At 58.8% G+C, this 12,162-nt stretch overlaps 1 protein-coding gene across 1 annotated transcript in view; it reads left to right on the top strand.

Moving 5' to 3' along the window:
* LOC118935951 (cohesin subunit SA-2-like) overlaps nt 1-12,162 on the top strand; it is a 28,446-nt gene that overhangs the window by 420 nt on the left and 15,864 nt on the right. Inside the window, exons 2-11 of the mRNA XM_057495972.1 lie at nt 3,036-3,156; nt 3,793-3,942; nt 4,222-4,318; nt 4,641-4,717; nt 6,355-6,426; nt 9,004-9,208; nt 9,825-9,961; nt 11,005-11,078; nt 11,159-11,282; nt 11,681-11,779. Of these exons, the coding sequence (XP_057351955.1) occupies nt 3,036-3,156; nt 3,793-3,942; nt 4,222-4,318; nt 4,641-4,717; nt 6,355-6,426; nt 9,004-9,208; nt 9,825-9,961; nt 11,005-11,078; nt 11,159-11,282; nt 11,681-11,779 (1,156 nt within the window). The remainder of the gene's footprint in view (nt 1-3,035; nt 3,157-3,792; nt 3,943-4,221; nt 4,319-4,640; nt 4,718-6,354; nt 6,427-9,003; nt 9,209-9,824; nt 9,962-11,004; nt 11,079-11,158; nt 11,283-11,680; nt 11,780-12,162) is intronic.

Genomic DNA, 12,162 nt, shown 5'->3' on the forward strand with positions numbered 1-12,162 from the left:
CTCGAGTCTTGGAGGGGGGGGTACCGAATCCAGCCCCTGGGGGCTCCATAGTCCACGTGGGTAGCCGAAGTGTGGCCCAGCGACCCCAGGCTCTGCCTTGCGGGTATCCACATGGGCCTTCGGGGGAGGGTCCTGAGCCCTGCCTTGGGTGGTCCCATCCCGTCCCCGGAGGTTTGAGACCCTGCCTGGGGGGGTGTGGGGGGGTGGGCGGTTCCCGGGGCCTGCCTTGGGGATCTGAGCAACTCCTAGGGGCTCTGGAGCTCTGCCTTGCAAGATAGAGCCCGTTGCTGAATCTAGGCCCTGCCCTGGCTATTGGATGTGGCTGGAACATGCTAGCGGACTCGGCTGGGTCCCGCAGAACTGAGAGGCAGGCCGGCCCCAAGGAGTGCCCCTCCCATTCAAGCTGTTGCCGGTTGTACCCTCTAGGCAGAATTCAGAGGCACCCAGGCTTCTGTTTTCACCCGAAAAGTGTCTCAATCGAAACGTTCCTTTCTAAGTGCAGAAAGCCGAGGCCTTTCTTGTTTTTGAAAAGATGATGTTCAACTAGGCCATTCTAACAGAATGAATGGAATGCCGGGGCACTGCAGAGATGTAGCCGCAAAAGCGTGGATGCCCAGCTCCGTTTGGGAAATGTATAGCGGACGAAGAGGAGCCTTTGGGCGGGGGCTGGAGGGCAGGATGCGTCGTAGTGCAGCTGGAGGGCGTGTGACCAGGCGGTACAGAATTAGGCACTTGAACGGAGAGGTAGCCTTGAGGAAGGTGGGTTACCTCTTGGCATCTTGACCCAGCGTTGCCAGTGAAGCCCCGTTCAGGTGATTCTCCCCGGGTGCCACTTCCCTGTTGTTAGACCGAGGGTCTGAATTACAATGTACAGGAAGGAATTTACGGATTTGTGCGTTCTGGTGGGCTGTCTCATTTTGTGGCTGGGCACCCCACCCTCCACTTCATGCTGGTGGAGACAGGCAGGCTCGGGGAATATCGGTAAGTCCGTGGAGAAACCAGGAGATGCTGTGTCACTCCATGGATATCCTTGGAGGTGCCGGGGTGCCTGCGGGGCTGCCCGGCCCTCGGAGGGTGGACGCCTGCGCACAGGTGCTGCCCCAATGCTGTTCAGGCAGGTCACCTCATTGCAGATGGAGCGCAGCCTTTTTTCGGGAATTGCAGAGAGCTAATCCCGTGGGCTTCGCCGCGTGGGGCCTCTCGAGGCAAACACACCTCCGGGCTCTTTCCCCTGGCAAGCTTCTCTCTGGTTGCTGTCCTGGCTGAGTCCCTGGCGCTGTGCCCAGGAGCCTGCCTTCCCGGCAGTTCCTGGGGTGGGGGGCGGGGGGAGGGCAGCAGCGAGGATTAGCATTCCTCGCAAGGAGGCAACGCATTTTTATGGCTGTGTTATTGACACTGCCACATGGCTGGTGATAGAGAGTAGATGGTTTCCTTCTGTGCGAGTTCACAATCCTACATACAGCTTGAGTAACTGAAAATCCAAGCCTCTCTGGAGACCATTCAGCAGAGATCATTGAACATCTGCCTTTTTTATGAAGGCATCAGTGTTGGTGTTGGGGTGACGGCTAGGGAACAGCAGGGTGAGGGGTGGGGGGTAACAAATGACATTGCCTGGTGTGGCTGAGCTGAGACAGGCACACCGTCTGAACAGCAAACAAAAGTGCACCCTCAGCAGGAAGAAGCTAGCTAGCTCTGTAGCTTCCCTTTGAAAGTATTCTATTTCCCTCATTCTCAAATACCAGTCACTTTGAAGATGCATCGCTGATTTGATACTTTTGCAAAAAAAACCAAACAAACCCTGAGACTATTAAGATTCACTTAGATGGTGAGATGTACTCAGATTTCTGAGACACCAGAACATGCACAATTGTGCATCTTGGGACCATTACCAGGAACACTGGTAATCTTTGCCTCTACCATCACAGGTGTTGGGGTGGCTTCCTTTGGTACTGCAGCTCCTGTCAGCTCACTCATTTCCTCTTTCCGTTCCTGAGTTCTGGAACTCCCTTCCCTCTACTGACAAACATTTACAGTGTCTAGTGGTGGACTGTGTACTTAAAATCCCCAGCGTTTGGTGTATACCTGTGTATGCCGTGGGGTGGGGGTGGCTTTGTAGTTGTCCGGTCCACAGCGTCACCGGCTTCCTTTAGCATTTTGGGTTTTCTGTGTCTTCGTGGAAGGTCTGTCGAAAATGTCAGGATATGGCATCTCTCAGAAAAGGGGAGTCAGGGACCCCAGTTGTGAGTGTGTTATCAGCAGATCAATGCTGATGAGAATCTGGCCAAGTTCATATATTTCTTATTTGGGATCTGAAATGCGTTTTTCCCTCTGGGAAAAAAAGTGACATGTTCACATAGATAATTAGCAGATGAGGAAAAGAACACAGAAGGATATAAAAGTAAAAATAAAAACCTTGAGGTTATGGTGGTTTTCAGCCCTGTTCCTCCTGGGCCCCTGGGCCCTGCCAACCCCTAAAGACAAGGAGATGGGTCACCCCCCATCATTTCCTGACTTACCTGTACTGAGGACCTACCTCCACTGGCCTCTCTGGTCATGGCCTGTGTTCCATCCTAGGCCCTGACCGGGGGAGAGGGGTGCCCACAGTCCTGAGACACAGCCTCGGGGCATTCAGGATAGGTTGCCACCCTCGTGGTGAGCCCCCTGGACAAGGGTGGTTCACAGCAGTGGGAAGACCTGGGCTCCAGGCTGCTGTGAGCACCCACCTGATGGCCTGAGGAGGCTCGGAAACTGAGGCCCAGCCTTTGCCTTGCAGCTGCATTGGGTGACATGGGTGTGCACTCCACACCCAGGAGTCCGTGGTGACACCAGGCAGTTCTAGGGGACACCCCAGGTCGTGCCTCCTTCTGGGGGGCCTCTAGTGACAACAGGCAGGTCCGCAGGACACCTCAGTCACGCTTCCTCCCTGGGGGTCCGTGGCTGTAGCAGGCAGGTCTAGGGGACACCTGCTCCTGCTTGCTGAGTCTGGAGGTTAAGGGCTGGCCTCAGTTACCATCTTTCGTGCTCTTTGATTGCAGGTGCACAGAAGAGCCTGTGGCCCTGGGTGGTGAGGGCAGCTCTCGTGCAGGAGGTTCAAGAGCCGGGCCCCTGCAACTCGGTGACTTCAAGATGATGACCCGGAGTAAGAGCTCCATGCTGGTACTGACCTGCCGGGGCACCAGGTGGGCGGGCTGTGGGGCTGGGTGGCTTGGGTATCCGGTCCTGGAGCCAGTTGATCCCTGCTGTGCTACCCACTGGCCGTCTGGGCCCCTGGGACCACCAGTGCCGTGCCATCCCTGTGCTCAAGGATTTTGTCCCTCCCTCTCCCAGACACATCCAGGCCCCAGCCTTAGATAGGTGTCCCCTCCCCTCCTCAGGGCATCCCCTCCCTAGCACCATGCTACTGGGGTCTGGGGCCTCCTCTGGTTCCCTCCCTCTCAAGCCCCACAGCCTGACCCCTCCTGGAGTCAGGATGCCCCCTTTTCCTGAGGTCCAGGGCTCATGGACCACATGGGCTGGGCAGGAGCCTCGTGTAGAGCTGTGCCTGACACCAGGTAGTGAGGATGGGGTGATGCGCAGGTGCCCCGGAGAGCTGCCACCACTACTGTTCTCTTCCAAATTCCCCGGTTTCAGTCACAGCCTCGGGTACCCGGCAGCCGCAGACTGGCCACCACCCTGCTCTCTGGGCAAAGGGGGCGAAATGGAGACCCTGTGTCAGGGCGGATGCCGTGTCAGCATTTGTGATACTCGGTGCTCCTGCCCAGGGCGCGGCCCCATCTCTTCCTCTGCTGTTAGGCACAGGGGGCACCCTCAGTCCAGGTCGGCAGTGGGCAGGGCAGCCGCCCCCGAGGGCGGCCTCCCCGAAAGCTGCGGAAGAGGAAGGTCTCCGTCACCACCGAGCTGACCCTGTTTGAGATGGTGGCACTGGGGAAGAACTCCATGCAGGTAACGCCCATTGCTTCTGCAGTGGCGCTGGGCAGGGCTGGGGGGTGCGGGGCGCAGGGGGCGGGGCTGGGGACGTGAGCGTGGGAGGCCGTGGGGGGCACGGACCACCCTAGTGTGCTGCTATGCCCAGGCTGAGGCCCAGTCGCCCACACGTGTGCACATCTGTGCTGCCCCTGGCCTGCCCCATGTGCCTGATCACACACACACACACGTGCTCGTGCTCGTCCTGGCTCGTCCCGTGCACACACTCTTGTGCTCACCACTGGCCGTCGCCCCCAGACGGCTGTGGAGGAGTGGGTCCAGTCTTACAAGGAGGACCGGGCGCTGGCCTTGCTGGACCTCATCAGCTTCTTCATGCAGTGCTGCGGCTGTGAGGGTGAGCGCAGCCCTGTGAGGCTTGGGGCGGGGGACTGCGCGTGGCGGCAAGGCTGGCTTGAGGGTGAGGAATGTGAACTGTGCCCTGATGCTGCTCAGTCTGGGAGCTTCCGGGGTGCTGCTGTTGCTCCTGAAACACGTGCACCATGCGGCTCGGGGATGACAGCTCAGGGATGATGTCACAGACACCCGGGGTGCTTCCCGCGCCCCTATAGAGTCGGCCCCAAAGGGGAGGGTAGGACCCACGTGCACGGGCACAGGTCCCATTGCACTGGCCCCTCTCGGGGGCACCGCTTTGAGACCCTTCCTCCCTCCGCCCCCAGGGATGGTGACGGCCGAGCTGTGCCAGAGCAGCCAGGGAGGGAGCGCGGCGCACACGGTGACCGAGAGGTTTGACCAGGTGGGAGGCTCCGCCTCCTCGGAGCGTCCTCTGCGCCCTGCGTGGAGCTCGCGGTGGGCCAGGAGCACAGCCAGGCTCCATGTCGCTGCTCTGCTTCCCTGGGAGCAGAGGCCTCCAGGCGCTTTGCTGGGGAAGACCAGCTTTCTTCTAAAGAGAAATTATAAACTTTAATTATGTATTGGAGATTATGCTGATTACACAGAAAGAATAATTGTACAGTGGTGGTCAGGTATTTCATCCAGATCAAGAAACAGCATGGCCAGTGCACACCCAGAGGGTCCCTGCCTGTCACCACGCCCTTCCCCACCCCCAGGGGGACCAGGCCCCTCCCCGTCACCACACCCACGGGGTTCCCAGTGCCCCTGGCCTGCCAACCTCACGCATCCTCAGGCTTTGCCCTGTGGGCCTCCGTGAGCTCGGTGGCCAGGCTCTGCATGGGGTTGAGCTCCTGTGTGGGATGAACGCTGCTTTTTCCTGTTGCCTCAGCATTGTGTCTAAGATGCTTCCATCTTGTCGATACAGGTTTTAAAACAATTTTTATAATTTTAATGGTTTTAACTAAAAACCCACTTTGTTGCTGTGGAGAACCTACCGCATGAGTCAGGGTTCACTTGGCCGCCCATTTTCGATGTCATCTGCCTGCCCTTTGGTGTAGGCTCCTCACGGCAGTGAATGGCCACATGCCCACGTCCTGGTGAATGTGGTCGTGTGTCTGTGTACACGTGTCATGTATGAGACTTGGTTGTTCTGCAGCTCTGCTAATACTGGATATTGTGTTTTCGATTTTTGCTGGTCAGGTAGGTGTATGCATAGTATTTTCTTGTGGTTTTAATTCTCTGGATTCTTATGGAAGCTGAGCACTGTTTCAATTATGACTATTTGCTCATATAAAAAATGTTTTTTTGATTGTGGCAAAATGTATATAAAATTTATATTTTCTCCATTTCTCAGTGTATAGTTCAGGAGCATTAAACACGTTCACATGTTGTGCAATGTCCCCAACATCATCTTTAGAACTTTCCATCTCCCCGACCTGAAGCTCTGTCCCCATGAAATCCTCCCTCCCCATCCTTTGATCCTGGCCCCATGGCCCTGAGCTGGGCCCCTCAGATCGCTGAGCCCTGTTTGGCTGGGCTGGGGTCCTTCCCTTGGAGAGCCCCCGGCATGTGTGGGCCTCCGATTCATCCGCCCTCAGCATCAGGTGTGCAGGTTGCAGCCCCAGCCACTCCCCTGCACGTTCAGGGAAGGGTGGTGAGAGGCAGGGAGGGGTGGAGGAGCACAGGCGCCACGGGCTGTGGTCGCGTATGGCCAGCACACATGGGAGGCTGTGTGGGTGAGTGAGCAGCACGAGCCCTCCTGGGTTCACTGGGAAGGTCTTCTGAATACCTTTCAGAGAGGACACACAGGGTGTCAGGGCCCCTCCGTGTGCACAGTTCCCCTCCCACAAGTGCCCATGTGGCCTCTAGACTTAGGGCAGAGCCTGCACTGTTCAGGAGGCCCTGAGCCGGCTCCACTCCTGTGGGACTGAGCCCAGCTCTCGGCGCCCCACCCACCCCATGGCCGCAGCTGGGGCGTCCCAGGCCTGGCAGTGCTGAGCCCGAGGGCACACAGGGCTCACGCCTCTTCTGTCCCTGCAGGAGACAGGGCTGTACTACAAGAAGTTTGTGGCCTCCCCTTGGATCCTCACCGTCATGTGGCCGGAGAAACCGGTAACGTCTCCCTGCACGTCTCAAGTGTTTAAGAAGGGACAGTCTGGCTATGCTGATGTGGTGGGTGTGGGCCTGTGCTGGCTTCTCAGCTGTGGAGGAAGGGCTGGTTCCCTGCACAGGTGAGCTCCAAACAGGTGAGGGAGCCCTGGGGAGAGCTGTGCTGTCGGGGGAAGTGGCCTCAAAACGGACCAAGTTCTGCCTCGCAGAGTACATTTAGCCCTCAGTAGTTCCAGTCTCCAGGGCATCAGCCCCTCATGTTTGTCCACACTAAGGACATTTACACCCGACTGGTCCATCCACACTGACGTTTATCCCTGTGTCCCATCTATACTGAGGATAGTTATACCTGACAGTGTCCATCCACACCGAGGACATTTACACCTGACCGTGCCTGTGTGTACTGAGGACATTAGCCCTATATATACAGAGGACATTATACCTGACTGTTTCCTCTACACTGAGAGTCCACAGCCTTGACCAGGCACTGCCTACACCAGACCTCTGAGACCTGGTCAGAGACACAGCCCTGCCTCAGTGGGGAGCTTCAGGACCCACGCGGTTGGGTAGAGATCGACCTCAGTGGCCTGGGGCCTTGAAGGTGGTGCCCCAGGTCAGGCAGCTTGTTAGGAGGCCTCTGCGCAAAACCAACTGAACCCTGGAGTTCCACCACCAGGGGCTGGCCCTGGTTTACTGTGCTGGTGGGGTGGGTGAGGGAGTGAGGGGAGGTGTCCACACTGTGCAAGGAGTCCAGCCCAGGATGGCGAGGGTATGGTGCTGGGCAAGGTTGAGAAGGAGGTGTCCTGGTGGGCATGAGGCACCCTAGGGAGGGGCCAGTGCTGTAGTGCCCTGTGCAGGTGGGACTTGTCTGCTGTGCAAGTGGGGCGCAGTGCATGCATGGGGTCAGGATGGGGGTGCAGCATGTGGGGTCAGGGCCCAGGGCCCAGGGGCCCAGGAGTGGGGTGGGAGCGCGGTGCACCCCTGGGACCTCAGCCCCATCACTCATGGGCGCCCTGGGCCAGCCAGCTGGGTGTTGGTCTCTGGTTTGACCTCCCTGCAGCGTTCGCACTCCCTGGGGGTCCTTGCAGGTGGAGTACCTGGAAGTTCAGACCAGTTCACTCCACATGGCCGAGGCCCGTTGCAGGCAGGCGGCCCTGGCGAGCTGATTGCAGGGCACGTGGATGGAGTTGGGAGGCCTGTGCAGTTCTGTCCTGCAGGACATGACCCACCGGGTGGAGTCGGGGTGCTGCCTGTGCTCCTGGTTCACCCAGAGTTTTCCATCCTGCGGTGAGGGAGGCCCTGGCGGAGCCTGGTCATGCGTGGTAGGGTCTTAAGCAGTTTCCACTGTAGCGCCCAGCATTTCAAAACAAACTCACTCAGAACTGGAGTGCAAACCAGGAGAGCCTGTCTTCGGTGGGCCGTGGGTCCGGAGAAGGGCCATCCCCTCAAGATTCTGTCTAGGGGCCTGCTTCACCAAATGTGCTCCACTCACTAGCCTGGTGCCCTGACCAGGTGGCGCATGACCCTGGGGCAGGGTCACCCCTGGCAGGGTGGACATGAGAGCCCAGATCAGGGCCGGGTGGTTTCACCCACATGGTGGATTCAGGTTGCTGTTCAGTGGTGACCCTGTGTCCTAGTATGTGGTCCTGTGGGACTCCACATGGTGACATGGGGTGATGCCCCAGGAAGTCCTGGGGCCCATGTCAGCCCTGTAGATCTCATCATGTGATGGGACAGGCCCTTCATGGGCAGGAACTCCACGTCCTCTGACTATCCTGGTCTGCGTGGGGGTCCCGTTCTCCAGGGTCCCCTGGAAAGGGCTCACATAGCACAGAGCTCCCCAAAGGATGGTCTTTCAGTGCAACATGAGTCATGGTGACAGCCCCCGAGGCAGCAGATGGCCTCGCAGCAGCTTGTGGCCTGTCCTTGCACTTGTCACAACCAAGGGGAGCCCACCGGTCCCATTAGCAGGACACCGTTCTTAAAATAGTTTTCAATCTGTTGTAATAAAAGGCAATGTAAATTCTGCAGCATGAAACACTCCCGTCCCACCTGCCTCCCTTGTCCCCATCCATCTGCCACCCTGCCAGCCCCCTCCAGCTCTGAGCCTGCATTCTGGCCCCACGAGTGGACCCTGTCTGTTTAGGACGCATAGTTTGCAGGGTGGCTGTCATCTTGGCAAACCCGTGGGTGATGGTGACTATGGGAGGGCTGGTCTTCTGCCCGAGCATCCTTTGGGGACATAGTGGGCCCAGGCCCTGCTGGCCAGTGCTGGCACTGGCTTTTCCTGCTCTTGGGGTGGGGGTTCTTCTTGTGGGGCAGTGGGCTTACAGGCATCATGGAATGCAGCCCCCAGAGCACAGGTATCCTGCACGGGACACAGCGTTGGGGCTGTGAGCAGCTCCTGGAGCAGCCATGCTATCACCTCCAGCTGACTGTGGGCAAGGCGTCTGGAAATCCCACGGACGAGGACGTGACGCGGCCCTGGGACGCCAAAGGCCCTCAGGCGCTGGTGTGGGCGAGCTCCTTGAGGGTCCGGGTGCAGGGCTTCATTGCTCTATCTGTGCTGTCTTCCGACAGGAGAATGACTTCTATCCCATTGTGGGGCCAGGGCCCTTCTGGAAGCGGTTCCGGGCCAACTTCTGCGAGTTCACAGAGCTGCTGGTGCGCCAGATGCACTGCTCGGCGCTGTGTGATGGCCAACTCGTGGACACCGTGATCTGCATGCTCACCGGCCTCACCACCTCTGCCGTGCACAGCCTGAGGCACACCAGCTCACTGGCAGGTGAGGCCGCGTGGAGGGGCCCAGCCTGCCTGGAGGGGCTGCACGCTGGGCCTGGTGGGACTGCAATGACCTGTGCAGCTCCTGTCCCTGAAGGGGGTGTCCACACCTGGGGCACCCTGGCGCCTAGTAGTGGTCAAGGGCAGGGCGCCAGGGCAGAGGCCAGGGGCACCGGTGCAGGGAGGCCCAGCAGGCCAGAGCTACAGAGTGTTTGCAGGAAGGAGACTGCAGAGTAGGACAAAGAGCGTACCCATTTCCCTGGCCTGTGGAGGGTGCCAGTGTGTCTGACCACGTGGTGCAAGAGGATGCTTGGTAGGGGTGGGGCTGTGAGGTCTCCGGTGTATCCTGTCCCCTCCCCAGAGGTACCCGGGCTGGCTCTCCTGGGTGAGTCCTGTCCCCAAAGGACTCTGGCTGGCTCACTAGAACTGAGTGTGCCCTGAGAGCATCCATGCACACAGCTGTTGGTTTTCGCCCAGTGGATTTGTGACCTGGGAGGGAGATGGGCTAGCCAGGCTATCTCCCCACAGTCCTGGCCTCTCTCCCCACCCCGCGCCCTCCACCTCCTGCCACCTGCAGCCACCCCCAGAGGTTCCACATTCTCCCTGTGCTCTGCCTGCAGCCATGAAGCTGCTGACAGCGCTCGCCAGCGTGAACCAGGGCACATGCCCAGCCCAGCGGCTGTATGACATCAAGAGAGTGAGCCGGCTTAAGCGCAGGCGTGAGGCCTGTGGACAGTTGCTGGGCCAGCGGCAACAGGTGCGGGGGTAGGGTGGGTGCACCTGGGGTCCCCTGCCCTGGCTCCCCATTCTGCTGCCCGCGTGTGGGGCTGTGCCGGGTGCCCTGTGTGCCACAGGCCTGTCTAGTGGGTGGCCGGATTAGGATGGCGCTTCCCCTCACACACTGGCCCAGAGGTGTTTTCCCTGCAGCATCCTCAGCCATGTCTGTTCCTCCTCCCAGGTGGCATGGTTAAGCTTCTGCTTCTTTTTCTGTCATGGTTTTTGTTTTAGTTGGCAGAGGACTTGGGCAGACTCTGCTTCCCTTTCATTTGCGGTGCTGTCGATCCCCCACTGCCACTCCTCCTGCTGCTCCCGCGTGTGCTCCTGCGGGGGAGCTGGCTTTGGCTGCCACCAGGTGTCTGAGTGCAGAAGCACAGCAGGGGGCACACTTCCCTGGGGGCACAGATGAGGCCACCGCCCCAGCCCTGCATGCTCACCTGCCCCCAACCCTGCCCCTGGTTGTGGACAGGAGAGAAGCCCTGGCAGGACGGGCACACAGCCACGTGGGCATGGGCCACACACCTGCTTATGCCTGTGTGCACTTGTAGAGGTGTGGACACAAGTCTGTGTGAATGCTTCAGTGTGCACGTGTGTAAACTTGTATTTGTGTGTTCCTGTGCTCATTTGCATTGTGAATTGTTTACATACAAACGTGTGTTTGTACCTGTTTGTGCATGGGTGTGTGTGTGTACACAGGTGTGTGCATGTAGGTGTGCTTGCACACATGGCTGTGTGCATGCCTACATGTGCATAACCATGCATGTGTGCTCAGAGTGCACCACGTAAGTTCACACTACTGTGTTGTCTGCTTTTAGGTGGTGCGTATGTATGCATATATACATGTGTGTGCACATGTGTGGTGTGCTGCCTATGTGTGCAGTGGCATGACCGGCTGCAGTCAGGGCAGGCAGGAGGGTGGGCAGCTGTGGAACAGAATCCTTAGTGTCGTGCAGGGCTGTGTAACAAGAGGTGACCATCCTGGCCTTGGGTGGCCCCAACACAGCTGTGCTTGTGGTCCCGCAGCCCCAGCACAAACCAGAGGCCATCGATAACATCATCTGCTCACTTTTTAAAAGGACGTTTGTGCCTCGCTATCGGTAAGGTGTGGTCACGTCCAGCCTTGTGTCATCCCTTGTACCCATCCTGTGGCTGCTGATGCTCTGAACCCTGCTCTCAGGGACGTGAGCTCGGACATCCGAGTCATCTGCGTGGCGGAGCTTGGCTGCTGGATCCGGCTATACCCAGACATGTTCCTGGACAACAACTATCTGAAGTACATCGGCTGGATGCTCTACGACAAGGTGCAAGTCACCCCAGCCAGGGGCGAGTGGGTCGTGCCCTGTTGTCTGGTGCCTTCACAGAGAAGCCCTTCCCATGACTCTCAGGACACTTGTGAGGGTTGCCATGAAGGGTGGCTTTGCTGCAGTCCCCTCCTTTGTGGTGGGTGCAGTCTAGGCCACATGGGCTGCATCCAGGATGTAGGATACAGGCCAGGCTCGGGTTGCCATCCAGTGTCCTCGGCCTTTCCTGCCACACCCTATGCTTCGCCACGCAGCCCCTCCCTTTAAGTGCCACCCCCCAACCCTGGGTGTCATGTAGCATCTCAGGTGCCAGGTTGAAGCTCTGGGCTGATGCGAGGGGTAGACGTGACCGCTTCTGGAGGCCACAGGAAAGCTGGTAACCTGCCCCCGCCACACAGGACGCCAGCGTGCGGCTGAAGTGCATCACGGCCCTGAAGGTGCTCTATGAGAAGAGGGAGTCAGCCATGAAGCTGGGCCTTTTCTTCCACAGATTCAAGGTGAGCCTGTTCACCATCCGCCGTGTGGCTGTGGTGGCTGCCAGCACTCACGGTGTGTGTGGGGGTCTGGGCTAGTTGGCCGGGCAGGGCTCATCCCAGCCAGGCAGGAACTGCCTCTCCTAGGAGGATGGGACTCTTGTGCATGTGTGAGCCTAGGGCTAGGCCACCTGCTGCATGGAGACCAAGTCGTATGTGCTGCATCCAAGGGCCCACTGTGCATGGAGGGTCCGAGCAGCCAGTGGTGGGACCAATGACTGGGAGATGGGCACGTGGTTATTTAGCATTTCCCATGGTGCTGGTCGGGGGAGCCGTGTGAGGGATGCGAGGCCCCAGGAGGGCTGGGCTAGGAGATTCCAGGCAAGGGGCAGGCCCATGGGAGGTCA

The sequence above is a fragment of the Manis pentadactyla genome, chromosome X (assembly GCF_030020395.1).
Source record: "Manis pentadactyla isolate mManPen7 chromosome X, mManPen7.hap1, whole genome shotgun sequence".
Lineage (NCBI taxonomy): Eukaryota > Metazoa > Chordata > Mammalia > Pholidota > Manidae > Manis > Manis pentadactyla.